The following is an 18,983-nucleotide window of genomic DNA, read 5'->3' on the forward strand; positions in this document are numbered from 1 at the left end:
AAATGTTTTTTGGAAAACATTTGAAATACATTTTATTTTATAGTTTTTTAAATAGATTTATAATATAATTTCAAATTATATTTTGACATTTCTTAATTATTCATTAATTAAACACTAAACTATCATTATTAAATTATAGTAAAGTATCATAATGAGGTTAAAAACATCCATCAATTCAAAGCTGACAGTGAAATAAGCGAGAAGATGAGCAATAAGCAACTTCTTAACAATAATCACTTCCCTTGAAATAGTTACACGTCGTCTACAAGCCAAAGCAGCTGCTTAACTTGACACATTGCTCGGCTAAAACACAGAAAAAACTGAATCTGCATAATTATAGCACACTAATTCATCCATTTTGAGCCCAATGGAAAAGACTAATCGGTTAGCTGCTCATAAAGCAAACACAAATGCAACCTGACAACGTTCGCCCTGAGAAAACATTAGCGCCTGGGTGAGCGGTTTTCAGCGAAACGTCTCTTAGCGCACTAGCACGTCCGCAAAACCCCAAGATTAGAGTAGGAACTCCAAGAAGTCGAGCAGAAGCTATCTTTATTCATCTGCGTCAGTCCTTGGGGCAAACAGTCGGTGCAAAATTAAAGCAAATGGAACGTTTTAGGAGTTCAGACCAGTAGAAACTTCTCACGCTGAATTTTATGGAGGATATTTATGGCAGTAGTGGTGATGAGCGTGAGGTAATGCATGGCGACGCCGAGCGACTCACCGCAGTTGGCCTCGTCAGAGCCGTCGGCGCAGTCGGGATCCTCGTCGCACACCCACAGTTTGGAGATGCAGTGCATTGTGGTCTTGCACTGAAACTGGGACGGCGAGCAAGTGTTCTCGGCTGGAGATGTGGAAAGAAGAAGATCATGTGATCAAAACTTTGAGAAGATAAGTTCAGTTGACAAACCACAGAATAACTTTTTTTTTTTTTTGCCATATACCAGAGTTCAGTTTTAGATGAGATTTTAGAGCTACTTTAAGGAGTCCAACAGTTTGTTGAGGCTTTATACAGCTGCGACTCTTTTTGAGAGAGTTGCACCATAAAGAATCAGTAACACACTGCAGAAAACTTGCTTTGATCTTCCCACAAACCCTCAGAAATAAAGCCATGGATTGTGCATAATAACAAGAACGTTGCTCGCAGCAGGCGATCTGCGGTCCGACAGTGATTGTCTTGCAATTGATTGTATATAAGGAGATGAATTTGCACACAAGCACTGCTTTGATGGATGCAGCAGCGCTGCGATAAATGAGATGAATTAAGAGACAACATTTCTCACTTTTTTGTGGGGGGGAGGGGGGGGTAATATATATGTCTTTTACTTTAAGTTATTGGTGCTAGTAAATGTAATATTTTAATGTTGTTATTTAAATTCTAATAAGTACATAAAAAGTATTTAGATAGATAGATAGATAGTATGACATAATGATAGATAGATATAGATAGATAGATAGATAGATAGATAGATAGATAGATAGATAGATAGATAGATAGATAGATAGATAGATAGATGATAGATAGATAGATAGATAGATAGATAGATAGATAGATAGATAGATAGATAGATAGATAGTATGACATAATGATAGATAGATAGATAGATAGATAGATAGATAGATAGATAGATAGATAGATAGATAGATAGATAGATAGATAGATAGATAGATAGATAGATAGGAGCGATAGAATGATAGAGCGATGAAAAACTAGACAGATAGACAGATAGAATGATTGATAGAATGATAGAGCGATAGAATGATAGAGCGACAGAATGATAGAGTGATAAAAAACTAGACAGATAGAATGAAAGAACGACAGAATGATAGATAGAACGATAGAACGATAGAACGATAGATAGATAGATAGATAGATAGATAGATAGATAGATAGATAGATCGATAGATCAATAGATAGATAGATAGATAGAGCGATAGAATGATAGAGCGATGAAAAACTAGACAGATAGAATGATTGATAGAATGATAGAGCGATAGAATGATAGAGCGACAGAATGATAGAGCGATAAAACACTAGACATATAGAATGATAGAACGACAGAATGATGATAGAACAATAGACCGATAGAATGATAGATAGAGCGATAGAATGATAGAGCGATAAAAAGTAGACAGATAGACCGACAGAACGACAGAAAGATAGAACGATAGATAAATAGATAGATAGATAGACAGACAGAATGACAGCTAGAACGATAGAATAATAGCGTGATAAAAAACTAGACATAGACCGATAGAACAATAGATAGATAGATCGATAGATAGATAGATAGATAGATAGAGCGATAGAATGACAGTGATAAAAACTAGACAGATAGAATGAAAGAACGACAGAATGATAGATAGAACGATAGATAGATAGAACGATAGATAGATAGATAGATAGATAGATAGATAGATAGATAGATAGATAGATAGATAGATAGATAGATAGATAGATAGATAGATAAGAGCGATAGAATGATAGAGCGATAAAAAACTAGACAGATAGAATGATAGAACGACAGAATGACAGATAGAACGATAGAGCGATAAAAACTAGACAGATAGACTGCTAGAACGATAGATAGATAGATACACATATACATATTCCTGGATATGTTTTTAAAGTTTTACCTGGATTAATTTATGAACATTTTATACTTTGCAAAGCATAATTAATTCATGAAAAAAACAAGTAAAACAGGAATGTACCCTGGTGGTCTGACTAACCGCAATTTCTTTCCCCTCACATCTCCATTTTCAGGCCGCTGTGCGCTAAACTAATCTAAGCCTAGACCCGACATTCCCGGTGGTGGAGCCGCAATCCTGACCCACAGCGTTCTCCTTCCTTTTGGGGGGAGGAGGTCTAAAGCCGGCCTCTAATGCCATGCTCCATATGCGATTATCCCTGTTAAACCCTCCCTCTGTTTGGCTAATCAGTGCCCAGGGCTGAGCTCAGCTCCCCTGGATCCAAAACGCCGTCAGACCCCCTCAAAAGCCTCTTAGAGTCCTGGAGACCCTCCAGGCTCCGTCCCATGCAAGGCTGTTAATGATTTTCCTCGATTTATACTTCTATCTTTCTGATTTTCTCTCGAAGAAGACAGACAGCTTCTCTTCTGCACTCTCTCATAAGGGCGTACCAGAACCGGGCGTCTTATCAAAAACCAGCCAGATACTCGACTCTGGGGAGGAGTGAGAAATTAGGCCCCTGCTGTGGCTTCAAATGGAGGATTCAGATCTGAGAGAGAGCATTAACTTCTGCCAGTCTCCTACTTCTGTACCACCACCTAAAATAAGACTTGCATTTGGACTAGGATTCAAATCCCCGTCGCTCGAAGTAATGATTACTCCAGCCTGATTTCTGAAGGTGACACAAGATGGCTTCTTTGCTTACTAGTTAGCAAGCGTACCTCGCTTGCTTTTTCCCTCATTTCACTCTTTTCTTCTCGCTGTCGGTGTCCTAAATTCCCCTCGAGCAATTCCGTCGAAAGTGCTCTGCAGCCGAGGAATGAGAAAACAAAACAAAACTTTCGGCAATGTTTACCAGGCTCCTCGCTTGGCACTTTTCTCATCAACCGATGCAAAGTTCTCAAACATTTTGTTGAATCTGTCTGAGTTTGACCTTCACGAGCCAATAAACACATTCGAAAGTCATAAAGGAGATTTCATCCATTTCCGACCTCTCTTGCTCTTATTTTCTGGATGTTTTTTCATCTCCTGAAGGGAAATCTAGCCCAACAGGAACTTTTTTGCAGAGATTCTTTAAGGAACGATGAAAACAGTTTGTGGTCCTTGATATCAAATCTGACAGTGAGAGAAAATAAGTGCTACTGTCTCTTACGGCAATCGGTTTCATCTTCACCATCTCCGCAGTCGTCTTGTCCGTTACAGCGCAGGTTTATAGGGATGCACTTCTGCTTGTGAGTGCACTTAAACTGGCCAGACAGGCAGATATATGAGTCTGAAAGCAAATGCAAACAAGGATATCATTGTACGATACATCATACTGCATTACACTTGGTCTCCATTTATCCATCCATCAATCTATAATTACCACAGTTGGCTTCATCTGAGTTGTCTCCGCAGTCGTTCTCTCCATCACAGATGAAGGGAGGGAGGGCACACAAACCCGTTCCACACTGGAACCTTCCGGGCTGACATTTAAACTCCGCTGTAAGTGAAAGAAAGTACAAATGAATGAACAAAGAAAGAAAGAAAAAAAGATAGAATGGAAGAAACAATCAAATAAAGAACGAAAAAATTTATTAAATAAAAATAATAAAAAAATAAAAAACAAAACAATGAACAAAAGAAGGAAAGAAGGAACAAATTAAAGTAAGAAAGAAAGAAAGAAAGAAAGAATTAATAAATTCACCAAATGAATGAAAGAAAAAATTTACAAATGAACGAACGAGAAAACGTGTGAAAGATAGATAGAAGGTAAGAGCAAACAAATGGACGAAAAAATAGAGGAACATTTTTTTAATGAACAAACAAAAAAGGAATTACGAATGAAAACAAAAAGAAAACAAACAAAAGAGAAAATGAAAATGAAAACAAAAGAGAAAATGAATGAATGAAAAAGAAAATAAAATAAAAGCAAAACAATGAACAAAAATATGAACAAATTAACAAAAGAAAAAGAAAGAAAGAAAGAAAGAAAGAAAGAAAAAAAGAAATACAAGCAAATACAAGCAAATAGAAGAACAAGCAAAAAAAATACACGAGTGAATGAACAGATGAAAGAAAGAATAAAAGAAGAAACAAATGAAAGAAAAAAGAAGGAATAAAGCAAAAGAAAAAAAGGAAAGCAAAAAAGAAAGGATGGTCAAAAGAAAGAAAGAGCAAATAATGAAAAACAAAAGAACAGGTGAACAAAAAAGAAGAAAAAAGAGAAATAATTGAGTGAATGAACAGACAAAAGAAAAAAAGAAAAAAGAAAGCAAGCAAGAAAGAAAGAACTAACAAACAAAAAATGAACAGATGAACAAATGAACGAACAAACAAACGTAGGATTGAATGGAAGAAAGAAGAGAAATGAATGAATGAATGAACAGATAAAAAAGAAAGAAAGAAAGAATAAAAGAAAAAAGAAAGAATGAATAAAAGAAAAAAAAACGAATGGAAAATGAATAAATTATCAAACGTAAGAAAGAAAGCATGAAAGAAAGAAAGAAAGAAAGAAAGAAAGAATAAAATAAAAAAATAAAGAATGAATGAATAAAAGAAAAGAATGAGTGAAAATATGCACAAATTTTCAATTGTAAGTAAGAAAGAAAGAAAGAAAGAAAGAAAGAAAGAAAGAACAAATAACGGAAGAAAAAAGAGAAATAAATGACTGAACAGATGAAAGAAAAAAGAAGGACTAAAGCGAAAAAGAAAAAAGGAAAGCAAAAAAGAAAGAATGAACAAAACAGAAAGAAAGAAATAATGAATGAATTAATAAAAGAAAAAAGAAAGAATTACTGAATAAAAGAAAAAAGAATGAACGAAAATATGAACAAATTAACAAACAAGAAAGAAAGCAAGAAAATAAAAAGAAAGAAAGAAAGAAAGAAAGAAAGAAAGAAAGAAAGAAAGAAAGAAAGAAAGAAAGAAAGAAAGAAAGAAAGGCAAACAAAACGAGCAAACAAAATAATAATAAATTAAATAAGGACAAATGTTCAAAAACAGAGATAATGAACACGCAAATTCTGAAGTTAAACTGAGTTAATAAACAAGTGAAAACAAAAAGACAGAAATACTGACAGATGGAAAGACAGAATAAACAAACAAGAGCAAACAGAACAAAGTAATAACAAAGAACAAGTGAATAAACAAATAAATGAGCAACTGTTTAGCTAAATGAACAAGCAATCACAATAAAGACAAATAAATAAAAACAAATTCAAAGACAGAGATAAAACAAAACACAAGCAGTCAGCCAGTAAGCCAGAAAGAACATCCTACAGAAATGTGCTTTTATTTCTTTTTTTCTTTTTCCTTGGGCACAATACAAAATATATTTTGCTTGTTGTCAGCTTTGACATCTCTATAGCTCAGTATGCGATAAACTGCTAGACGAGATAACAAATAACCTGATCCATTTCTCCAGCTTTTCAGTCAATTAGACAATTCACCTTTCAATCAAACAAATGTGAGCACATTACAAATGACCCATATAATGGCATATTCAAAGACACACTTGAATATTACTTTGATGACAGACAAATCTTTATTCAAACATAACTGCTCTATGAACCGGCAAGGAAAATTACAGGAATATGTGGTCACAAAAAGATTTGCCTGTCCTCAACTAGTGAGATAAATAGCTCAAGTGTCTGAAAGGCTTTTTTCTTTCCATTGCACTTAAAGAAATCACAGTTGATAGTAGAGTCAGTTAAAGACACACTATACTTAAAGTTCACAAGTTAAATATACAGCAAAGTGAATTAGCGGGACCAAATCTTAACCTTTCTTTCTCAAGCTTTCTTTCTGTCTACTGCAAACAAAGATGCAATTCAGAAGTGATTCCAACAGTTTGGTTTTAACATGTTGCTAAGCTAACACCACAACATTAAAACCATAGTTCACCCAAAAATAATAATGTCATTAAATACTCTTATGTCGCTCCAAGCCTGTAAGACCTTCATTTATCTCCAGAACACAAATTAAGATTTTTGAAATCCGAGAGCTTTCTGACCCTGCATAAACAGCAACAAAAATACCACGTTCAAGGCCCAAAAAGGTAGTAAGGACAAGTATTCTTGTAGCTTCATAAAATTTTAGCTGAACCATTGATGTCACATTTCTTTCTGGCCCTTCAACATGGTAGTTTTGTTGCTGTCTATGCAGGATCAGAAAGCTCTAACATTTCATCAAAAATATCTTAATTTTTGTTCCGAAGATGAAAGAAGGTCTTACATGGAACAACATGGGGATGAGTAATTAATGACAGAATTTTCTTTTTTGGGTGAACTATCCCTCTAATAAACTCTAAAAAGTTCTAAAATTTCACTTCTGAAGTTGAACGATATAGCGAAAGCCCAAACTAACAAAAGAAAGAAACAACAACTGAAAGAATAAAAGAACAAACAAACAAATGAATGAAGGAAAGAATAAACAAATACCAAAAAAGAAAGAAAGAAAGAAAGAAAGAAAGAAAGAAAGAAAGAAAGAAAGAAAGAAAGAAAGAAAGAAAGAGGAAAGGAAGACCAAAAAAAGTAAAAACAAATGAAAGAGCGAAAGATCAAACAAACAAAATAAATATTAAATGAAAGAACAAAAGTCCAAACAAACAAAAGAATGAACAAATGAATGAATCAAAAAGAGTAAATAAACAATGAACAAACAAAAGAAAAAAAGAAAGACTGAACGAAAATAGAACATACACACAAATGAAGGAATAAACAAAGAAAGAAATAAAGAAAGAAAGACCAAACTAAAGAAAAAAGTAATGAAAGAACAAAAAAAACAAATAAACTACAGAAAGAATGACAAAGAATGAACAAAGAAACTACAGAAAGACTGAACAATGAATAAACAAATAAAGAAAGAAAGAAAAACCAAACAAACAAAAGAACAAATAAAAGAATGAAAGACCAAACAAACAAAAAAATTATCGAACAAATGAATTAAAAAAAAGAAAAAAGAAAGAATAAAGAATAAACTAAAAAAGAAACCAAACAAACAAACGAAAGAACAAACGAATGAATGAAGTATCAAATAAACAAAAGAAAGAATGAACAATGAACAAATTAACGAACTAATGAAATAAGAAAAGAAAGTGTGAAAGACTGAATGAAAATAGTACAAACAAACAAATGAAGGAATAAACAAAGACCGAAAGAAAAAAAGAAAATTGAAAAGGAAAGAAAGACCAAACAAACAAACGAAAGAACAAACGAATGAATGAAGTATCAAATAAACAAAAGAAAGAATGAACAATGAACAAATTAACGAACTAATGAAATATGAAAAGAAAGTGTGAAAGACTGAATGAAAATAGAACAAACAAACAAAATGAAGGAATAAACAAAGACCGAAAGAAAAAAAAGAAAAATGAAAAGGAAAGAAAAGAAAGACCAAACAATAAAAGAAAGAAAAAAATTAACAAATGAATAAAATACCAAACAAACAAAAGAACAAACTAATGAATAAAAGATCAAACAAACAAAAGAAAGAATGAACAAATGAACAAACGAATGAAAGAAGAAAAGAAAGTGTAAAAGACTGAATGAAAATAGAACAAACAAACAAATGAAGGAATAAACAAAGACCAAAAAAAAAAGAAAAATGAAAAGAAAGAAAGAATGAAGAAAGGAAAACCAAACAAAATAAAGAAAAACTAATGAAAGAATTAAAAAACTTACTAAAGAATAAACAAAAAAAGAAAGAAAGACCAAACAAATAAAAGAACAAATAAAAGAATGAAAGACCAGACCAACAAAATAATTAACAATCAAACAAATGAATGAAAAAATAAATAAACTAAAAAAAGACCAAACAAATGAAAGAACAAATAAACGAAAGATCAGACAAACGAAAGAAAGAATGAACAATGCACAAATTAACAAACAAATGAAAGAAGTAAAGAAAGTGTGAAAGACTGAATGAAAATAGAACAAACAAAAAATGAAGGAATAAACAAAGACAGAAAGCAAACAAAGAAAAAAGTAAAGAATGAAGAAAATAGACCAAACAAACAAAATAATGAACAAAAGAATAAACAAACAAATGAATGAATGAAAAAAGCAAAAATAAATTAAAGAAAGAAAAAAAGACCAAACAAAGGAAAGAAAGAACAAAAGAAAGAATGAAAGACCAAACAAACAAACAAAAAAATGAACAATGAACGCATTAATGAACTAAAGAATGAAGTGAAAGACTGAAAAAAAAATAGAATGGACAAAAAACAAAGGAATAAACAAAGACGGAGGAAGATTAACAAAAAGAAAGAATGAAGGTCCAAACAAACAAAAGAATAAAACAAACTAACAAATGAAAAATGAAAGAACAAACAAACAAATAAACAAACAAAAGACAATTTTTAGCAATGCCCTTACTACCTTTCTGGCCCTTGCACATGGTAGTTGTGTTGCTGTCTATGCAGGTTCAGAAAGCTCTAAAATTTCATCAATTTGTGTTCCCAAGATGACATGAGGATTGATGACAGAATTTTCTTTTTTGAGTGAACTATCCCTTTTACATGAAATACCATCTTTGAATTTGTCCCAAAAAAATACTGTAGAAGGCTTCATGGTCCAAACCTCATCTATGATCCCTAAGAAGTCTCTTTAGGTAGCTAACTAGATTTAGAGTCTTACAGACTCTACAATGCATTACAACAAGTATTTTTCACCAGCTTAACCGGTTTTGGCTGAGATCCACTATGTCTGTCTACTTACGGCAATCTGCCGGCTCATCAGATCCGTCTCCGCAGTCATCCACAGTGTCGCACTTCCACCAGAAAGGAATACACTCATCCGTACCACAGCGGAACTACACACACAAAGAGACAACCTCTTAAACAACTATTTATCGAGAAGCAGACTGGATATAATTGGTAGTTTAAAGTAGTGCCAAGAGTAGAACCCTTATTCGGGCTCCTGAGGTAATTATAAAGTCACACCTGGCTGGCGGTGCAGTTAGACAGACAGGTTTTGTTGTCGTTTGCCAGGTAGAAGTGTGTAGGGCAAGCGCACTTGTATCCCCCACCAGGGGAAAGAAGGCATAGGTGACTGCACCCTCCATTAGTCACCTGACACTGATGCTTTGGCACTGAGGACAAACAACAAACCATGAAAAACAACATGACTCCAGTACCAAAAGTCATCGGAAGACTTATCCAAGAGATTCTCACTGTAATACCGTCAGGTTGTCGGAGCGGATGGTAGACTTTAATGTCTCGAATGGTTTGCCAGGAGCTGAGGAGTTCTGTATGCTGGCCGCCGGATGTCTTGTGCGAGCGACTGAGGGTTTTCGACTTCTGGTCGCTCCAGTAGACGAAGTCCTCAAACAGTGCGAGACCGGTTATGCCACCTATGTCCTTGATTGGGACTAGAAATTGGGAATGGGAGATCTTATTGAGGACCATTCGAATTAAGATGAGACAACATTCGAGACAAGACGACTTACCTTTGTGTCTTTTTGTACCATCCATGTTTGAAAATAAAATATGGTTCTCGTCAGCCCAATAGATCCTTTTGTTGATATGGTCAATGGTCAAGGCCGAGGGAGCGCGTATTTCTGTGTCAATTAGGACACGTGGTTTGCTTCCGTCCATTCCGATCCGTCCAATTTGGGGCTGCTCGCAGCAGTCGATCCAGAAGACATATCTAAGGCACCATGGGAATAAATGGCTTTGAATGGTGCACCACTGCTTAAAAGTGTACTTAAAACCAATACAGTCTGGGATTGCGAACAATAGGCAGTAATAAGTATCATTTACCCCATGAGAGTGTCAAGAGAGAGAGCGGTCGGATTCTTCAATCCAGTCCTCAGCAGTACGGTCGGGTAGAGTCCATTAGCTTTCGCCACCTCGAGCGTCTTTCTCTCGCCGTCACACCAGTACAAGTTCTTGCCGATCCAGTCCACAGCGAGAGCACTGGGGACCGACGTCCTGTGAACCACCTGAGAAAACAGCAGTCAGACACAGTTGGTCTCTTTTGGACAGTTATTCACATGGATTTATCTACAGCCAGTACCGCAGGGGACAAGTGCTTCCTAGCAGAAAAGTTCAGAGTGGCGAGTGTGGGATACAGCTGTGCAGTGTATTTTGCTGCTAGAGTCATATAAAAGTAAGTCTTTATGGTTTCCACCAACTGTTATTGTCCTGACAGGAATTTAAATGGTAGTATACAACCAGAAACAAACCAAAATTTCTTCTTATAAACCCAATTCTGTCTCTCATTGGCTAAAGATGAGTTAGCATTAAAGATAGCCAGCACATTAGCAAACAACAGTCAACAGTCAACTTGCATACATTGTCAGATAAAATGTGGGAGGGGGAGGCTTTGTTTTCATATCAAAACAAAACTTTAATAATATAATTACCTCTAGATGTGGTTCAACAATGGCTTGGAGGTTCACAAAATAGTTTGTAAACCCAAATAAATTAACAAGATTTCACTGCAGAAAGTTACGTTACAACAGCAAATTGTAAGCAAATGATAAACTTGCAGATGAAGAGGCTTTGTTTTTTTCAAATGAAACTAAAAGTTCAAGGCTTTGATAATGTATAGATGGTGGTTTCTAGGTCCAACAAAAATACATTTAGCATACCAACATAGCATTTGGCAAGCGAATTAGCAAGTTCTCACTGCAAAAAGTCAAACTACAACAACAACATTTAACAATATGTAACAATTTGAGGTGTGAAGTGGTTTAGTTTCTTCAAATAAAATATAAAGGTTAAGGCTATGGTAACCTCTAGATTTCTTGTTTCTTCATTTATCATTTACAGGTTCACAAAACAGTTAGCATAGCCTTTAGCAGCAAATTAGCAAGTTTTCACTGTAAAAAGCCAAAGTACAACAACAACGTTTACCAACTTGTAAATGTAGGATAAAAGTGGATGTGAAGGGGCTTTGTATTTTCAAATAAAACTAAAAATTCTTTGATAACCCTGCTGAAAAAAAACACCATATGCTGGTTAGGTATGTTTATGCTGGCCCTTTGCTGGTTTATGCTGGTACTTTGCTGGTTTAGGCTGGCCCTTTGCTGGTTTATGCTGGTCCTTTGCTGGTTTATGCTGGTCATGTTGCTGGTCAAGGACCAGCATAAAGCAGCAAAGGACCAACATGAACCAGCAAAGGACCAACATGAACCAGCAAAGGACCAGCATGAACCAGCAAAGGACCAGCATAAAGCAGCAAAGGGCCAGCCTAAACCAGCAAAGTACCAGCATAAACCAGCAAAGGGCCAGCATAAACCAGCAAACGACTAGCAAAACCTAGCTAAAACCAGCATCCCAGCACAAAGACATACCTAACCAGCATATGCTGTTTTTTTTAGCAGGGAACATATACATATTTTGTTTCTTAACTGGTGGTTTGCAGGTCCAGCAAAATAGTTATCATAGCATTTAGCAAGCAAATTAACAAGTTTTCATTGCAAAAATTCAAAACTACAACAGCATTCAACAACTTGGAAATGTAGGATAAACTTAGCACTTAGCAAGCAAATTAGCACATTTTTACAGCAAAAAGTCAAATTACATCAACAACATTCAGTGACTTGTAAATGTCCCTGATAGCACACGTACATCTCGGAGACATCTATTTGACATAGATTTCACATAGATGTCTCTGACATGTACGTGTTCTATAAGGGTATATGATTTATTTCTTAACTGGTGGTTTGCAGGTCCACCAAATAGTTAGCATAGCATGTAGCATTCGAATTAGCAACAACAACAACATTCAACAATTTGTAAACAAAGAATAAACTTGGGCGTAAAAGGGTTTTCTTTAACTAAAATTAAAAATTCAAGGTTATGATAACCTCTTGATGTATTGTTTCTTAATTAATGGTTTACAGATTCACAAGATAGTTAGCATTTCATTTAGCCAGCGAATCAAGTTTTCACTGCAGAAAGCTAAACTACAACAACATCTTGTAATTGTAAGATACACTTGGGTGTTAGAAGGCTTTACAGTTAGCCAGTAAATTAGCAAGGTTTCACTGCAAGAAGCCAAACTAGAACAGCATTCACCAACTTGTAAATATGGGTAAATAAGTGGATGTGAAAAGGCTTCGTTTCTGTACATAAACTAAAAAACTAAAAGCTTTGAAAACCTATAGATGTGTAGGTCTCAACTGGTGGTTTGCAGAACCACAAAAATAATTAGCATAGCAGTTAGCCAGTAAATTAGCAAGGTTTCACTGCAAAAAGTCAAACTGCAACAATGTTAAACAACTTGTAAATGTAGGATAACGTTGTCTGAATGGGCTTTCTTTCTTCAAACAACATGAAAAATTCAAGGCTATGGTAATTTCTCTATGTGTAGGTTTTTTTTTTAGCAACCTAAAAACTCTTGACTGTAAATGAAAAAATGGGGTTCTAAAACCAAGAGAACCACTGAGCTAGACATTATTATTTTGAATTATCAGCGGGCTATATAACCACTCATTAACAGCACTTCAAAGCTCTCCAAAAATGGCAAGAAAAGTTCCCAAAAGGAGAAGTTTTACAAAAAAGGCACTTCACAACATTTCACTGCTCATTCTGATCACAGAAACTGCCTGTTTGGCATAAACAATACTCTTCCCAGCTGGCAGATAATCCAGCGCTTTTAATCATTTTCGCTCTTGGTTCCTGGTGCCCCCTGCCTAGTGCTTTAAGAGTAAGAGTAACATTCTGCAAGCTGATGAACATTAGAGATGAACATTAAAGACATTTTGCCTCAGACTGGGTCGTACCATCAGCGCTAATTAAAACTAGCCTAGCCGTGATGGATTTCGACATCTTCACAGGTTTTCTAGATGCTGTGCTCACCGGGGAAACGAACATCTTCAGGTAAATGGTACAAAACCACAGGGTTGAGCTACACCACAGGGTGAAAGTGCATAAAAATATGAACAGGGTAAGCAAAACAACACCAACCAAACTTGGCGAATTTAATTACCAAGTCAATTAAGTCACAGTAATGTAAAGCATGCAAAACACACACAAAGCGTACACATTTGAATTGAGGTCGTATGAGAGCAGAGTGTAAGAGTGTTTCTAAGTGTTTAGGCTTGATGTTTATGGTAAATGTTGTTTATAATAAACACCAATGTTTCCAGAATATGTGGTATGAAAATGATCTAACGATGCAAACATGGCCAAAAAATAAATTTGCATGGCACAATTCCTAATATTTTACATTATTTCCATAATATTTAAGGCGTGATTGTGTTGAAAAGATTGTTAATGACGTAAAATGTGCATGGCGTTGAGATCAAACTGATCTTGTGGAAAAAGTCAGTGGCAGGGTATTTTTAACATTTACGGATTACCCCCAGTGGTCGAAATTGGTACTGCTACTACAGTACTTTTACTTAACATGACAAGGACATCACATTGAAATTTAACACCTGTGAATATTTAAATATTTAAAATCTGTAGACGTCTCTTATTTTTGCGTTTCTGGATTGCCCCCAGTGGTCAAAATCGGTACTGCTACTACATTATTTTATGAGAAATTACATGTACATCGCATTGATTGTTTGTAAATTTTTAACACCTGTGAATTTAAGATAAAATCAAACCAAAACATTTCAAATCTCTAGTCATATCTCTTTTTCACATTTATAGATTGCCCCCAGTGGTCAAAACTGGTACTGCTACTACAGCATTTGTATGCGACATGACAGGCAGATCACACTGAATGTTTGTACGTTTCAACATCTGTAAATTTATGATAAAATCTAACTGAAATGTCTCTCTTTTTTCCAATTTCCAGACTGCCCCTATGGTCAAAACTGGCACTGCTACTACAGTACTTTTACGTAACATGACAAGGACATCACATTAAATGTTTGTAAGTTTTAACACCTGTGAATTAATGATAAAATCAAACCGAAATATTTCAAATCTCTAGGCGTCTTTCTTTTAAACATTTTCAGATTGCCCCCAGTGGTCAAAATGACTGTCACTACAGTATTTTTACATGATATGACAGGCATGTCGTATTAATTGTTTGTAAAGGTTTAATGCCGGTGAAGATAAAATCAAACCGAAATATTACAAATCTCTAGACATCTATCTTTTTTTGCATTTCTGGAACGCCGCCAGTGGTTGAAATTGGTACTGCTACTACAGTCCTTTTACAAAATGTGGCAGGCACATCACATTGAATGTTTGTAAGTATTAACACCTGCGAATTTATGATAAAATCAAACCAAAAAATTTCAAATCTCTAAAGTTCTCACTTTTTCGCAATTTCAGATTGCCCCAGTTTTCGAAATTGGTAGTGCTAGTACAGTATTTTTTATATTACATGACAAGAACATCACAATGAATGTTTGCAAGATTCAACACCTGTGAATTTATATTAAAATCAAACTAAATATTTAAAATCTGTCTGCATCTCTTTTTTTTAACATTTCTGGATTGCTCCCAGTGTTTAAAATTGGTATTTCTACTACAGTATTTTTATGTGACGTGATGTGAATTTATGATAAAATCAAACCAAAACACTTCCAATCCTTAGACGTCTCTCTTTTTTGCATTTACAGATTGCCCCTGTGGTCGAAACTGGTACTGCTACTAAAGTACTTTTACACAGCGCGACAGGCACATCACTTTGAATGTGTTAAGTTTCACCGCATGCGAGTTTATAATAAAATCAAACTGAAACATTTCAAATCTCTAGATGTCTCTCTTTTTCGCATTTTTGGACTGCCCCCAGTGGTCGAAACTGGCACTGCTACTAAATTTTTTTGCAACGTGACAGGCACATGTCATTGATTGTTTGTAAAGTTTTAATGGATTCATAATAAAATCTAAATGAAACATTTCAAATTTCTAAATGTCACTGTTTTTCGCATTTTCGGATTGCTCCCAGTGGTCGAAATTGGTATTGCTTCTACAGTATTTATATGCAACGTGACAGTTTGTAAAGTTTCAACACCTGTAAATTTATGATAAAATCAAACCGAAACTCAAATCTCTAAATGTCCCTGTGGTTGAAACTGGTACTGCTACTAAAATATATATATTTTATGTGATTTGACAGGCACATCACATCAAAAGTATGTAAGTTTCAGTGTGTAAGTCTATGACAAAATCAAACCGAAATATTTCAAATCTCTAGACGTCTCTCTTTTTCGCATTTCTGGACTGCCCCCAGTGGTCAAAACTGGCACTGCTACTACAGAATTTTTTACGCAATGTGACAGGCACATGGCATTGATTGTTTGTAAAGTTTTAACCCCTATGAATTTATAACAAAATCTAACCAAAATTTGTCACATTTGTAAACATAAATCTTTTTTGCATTTCCAGATTGCCCCAATGGTTGAAACTGGTACTGCTACTTAAGTATTTTAACGTGACATGACAGGCACATCACATTGAATGTTTGTAAGTTTCAATGCCTGTGAATCTATGATAAAATCTAACTGAAACGTCTCTTTCTACATTCTAAGATTTTACCAAGAGCATTTTTACCTTGCACTACCTTTTATTTTATTTATTTATTATCTTGTCATGATTTATTTATAAGTTTTCCATCAATTTCCTATAAATATTATCTTAGTCTGGCTTCATTTTGCTTTTAACTTCAACATTGGGGGTGACTTTATCACCGAACTTCGTTGCCTTTACAGAAGCTCTACCTCTCCCTCTCCCTCTCTCTCTCTTTCTCTGTACTATAGCACACTATCATAAATCAGTTCAAGATCCAGAGTTCAATCAAGCTTAATGAGCCATTATGGCTCGATATTAAACATAACGAGCTCTGGCGGCCCAGCAGGGCAAGGCTGGCACACTATGCCCGTTTTCCGCCCTGAGTAATATACGCAAGGGCATTGATGGAGAGGAGTATGAAGACAGACAGCCTTGCACACACATTACCCTGTCTATCATTTCAACTCTGGCTTATTTAATACTAGAAATGCCAGTTATTCTCAGAAAAAAAATAAGCTTTTATTTATTTGTTGGAGTGATGTGAATATGTCTGCTTTCCCCCACATTGGAATCCATCAATTACACAATAAAAATTGCCTCTGTACAGAGGTGACGTGAATCAAATTTACCCAGGGGCAGACGGTATTTGCATATGTCAATCTGGGCAATTCTGGGTGATTTCAAGAGTAATTCAACATAAACACACACATACACACACACAGACACACTCGCGGATGTACCTTGAGGTCACTTCCATTCAGGCGCATTCTGTTTATTCTGCGTCCGCTGGGCCTGCTAGTGTCAATCCAATAGATCAACTCCTTCCTGTAGTCAAAGTCTAGAGAGATGACATTACTGAGTCCCTGAAGAGAGAAAGACAAAGAGAGAGATACCGGCAAAGAGTGAGATTGACAGACAGGATTTTAAAGAAGTCAGGAGGATTTTTTTCCCCTTCTTGGAAACATTCTCATTTTTCACACCACCTGAAGAATAATATTAAAACAGTGAGATACATTAGACTATTTGTTTTTTAATAAAAACTGAAAGGTTTTTTTAGGGTTTATTGTTATTATTATTATTGTTGTTGTTGATGACTAAAACTATTTTTGTTTAAATACAGTAATTCTGTAAAGGTAAAATAAAATAAAATAAAATAAAATAACTTTTTAAAAAATAAGAAATGTTGCTATGGCAACAAGTTATTGAAGAACTAATATTACTTAAACTGAAATAAAAAATGATAATAAACCTAAACACATTAAATTACTAAACTAATTAAAATGAGAATACAAAAATAAAGGCTAATACAAAACATTAATATTACAATATTATATACATGATACTAAATTAACACTGAACATAACTATTAATTTTATATATATTCTATTTTAGATAAAGTTTTTGTCCTATTAAAAATTTAGTTTAGTACCTTTAAAAGACATTAAATTATTATTGTTGTTCTTGTTAAAGATGAAAATAAAGTAAAATATACACATTAGATGAAAAACAAGAACTTAAAATACATTTTTTTTTTTTTGGAGTGTAATATTTTTTATTTTTTAAGTTTATATATATATTAATTTATATATAAATAATTTCGTTTTAAATATTTTCAGTTTTTCTCTTTTCTCTCCATCAGTTTTTACAAAAACCTTTAAAGCCGTTGTTATTTAAACTTTATATATTATACAGAAATTTATTAATAATTTCTCATAAAAAAAAAATAAAAGAATAAATAACATGTCAGTATTTTTTTTAAGTTTTGTTTATGTTTCAAATTGTATTATTATTATTATTGTTATTGATCAAATATTTATAAAAAGTTCTGTAATTCTGTAAAGATAATAAAATAAAATAAAATAAAATGTTTTTGTTTTGAAGGCAAATGTTTTTTTGTTTATGTTATTTAAATTATTATTATTATTATTATTTTTGTTGTTGTTGTTGATAAACTATTTAAAAAAATATAGTAATTCTGTAAAGATGAAATAAAAAACACATATTAAATGAAAAACGTAAACTTAAAATATATATTTTTTTTATTTTATTTTAGATAAAGTTTTGGAGCTTCACATATATTAATAATTTAGTTTGAAATATTTTAGTTTTTTTTTCTATTCTCTCCATTAGATTTTACAAAAACATTGAAAGCCATTAAATTTTTTAAACTTTATGTAACAAAGTAATGTTTTATTAATTTATCATTAAAATAAAATAAAATAAAATAAAATAAAATAAAATAAAATAAATTGTATTTGTTTTGGAGGCAATATTTTTAGGTTTTATTTAATTAAATTAAATTATTATTATTATTATTTTTATTATTATTATTAGTGATAAACTATTTTAAAAACTACAGATATTCTGTAAAGATGAAACTAAATAAAATATACATATTAGATGCATAATGTAAACTTAAAATATGTTTTAATAAATATAATAAAATAATAATTTGTATTTTTATTTTTTAGATAAAGTTTTGGCGCTTCATATACATTAATAATTTAGTTATTAATAAGTAAATTAGTAAATATTGTTCGCTTTTCTCTCCACCAGTTTATACAAAAACCTTTAAAGCCGTTAAACTGTTTAAACTTTAAATAATAAAGTAATTTATTATACGTTTCTCAATTAAATAAAACATTGTCTTTGTTTTTGAGACAAATCTATTTCATCGCAACTTTCATTGTTCGTTAAAACTTGTTCATTTCTGATACAAAACTATTATTTATAGAGATATAAAACAACTATAAAGTGGACAAGATTGTGGGAAGATTGTAACCAGAAATTGTTGTGAGCTAGACTCAAACTTCCTTTGTCCACATGAGCATTTATCTGTTAGGCCACATCTTTAGCAGCTTTTAATATTTAATAAAAAGTAAATCAT

The 18,983-nt window shown here is 33.5% G+C and overlaps 1 protein-coding gene across 1 annotated transcript in view; it reads right to left on the minus strand.

Annotated features, from left to right (window-relative positions):
- The window catches only part of LOC141338048 (low-density lipoprotein receptor-related protein 1B-like), a 104,962-nt gene that overhangs the window by 1,747 nt on the left and 84,232 nt on the right, over positions 1–18,983 (minus strand). Inside the window, exons 23-31 of the mRNA XM_073843618.1 lie at positions 16,837–16,959; positions 10,433–10,614; positions 10,120–10,319; positions 9,853–10,041; positions 9,614–9,762; positions 9,390–9,483; positions 4,058–4,174; positions 3,845–3,964; positions 647–844 (exon numbers count right to left, since the gene is read on the minus strand). Coding sequence (XP_073699719.1) covers positions 647–844; positions 3,845–3,964; positions 4,058–4,174; positions 9,390–9,483; positions 9,614–9,762; positions 9,853–10,041; positions 10,120–10,319; positions 10,433–10,614; positions 16,837–16,959 — 1,372 coding nt within the window. The remainder of the gene's footprint in view (positions 1–646; positions 845–3,844; positions 3,965–4,057; positions 4,175–9,389; positions 9,484–9,613; positions 9,763–9,852; positions 10,042–10,119; positions 10,320–10,432; positions 10,615–16,836; positions 16,960–18,983) is intronic.

Source organism: Garra rufa, chromosome 7 (genome assembly GCF_049309525.1).
Source record: "Garra rufa chromosome 7, GarRuf1.0, whole genome shotgun sequence".
NCBI classification, from domain to species: Eukaryota; Metazoa; Chordata; class Actinopteri; order Cypriniformes; family Cyprinidae; genus Garra; species Garra rufa.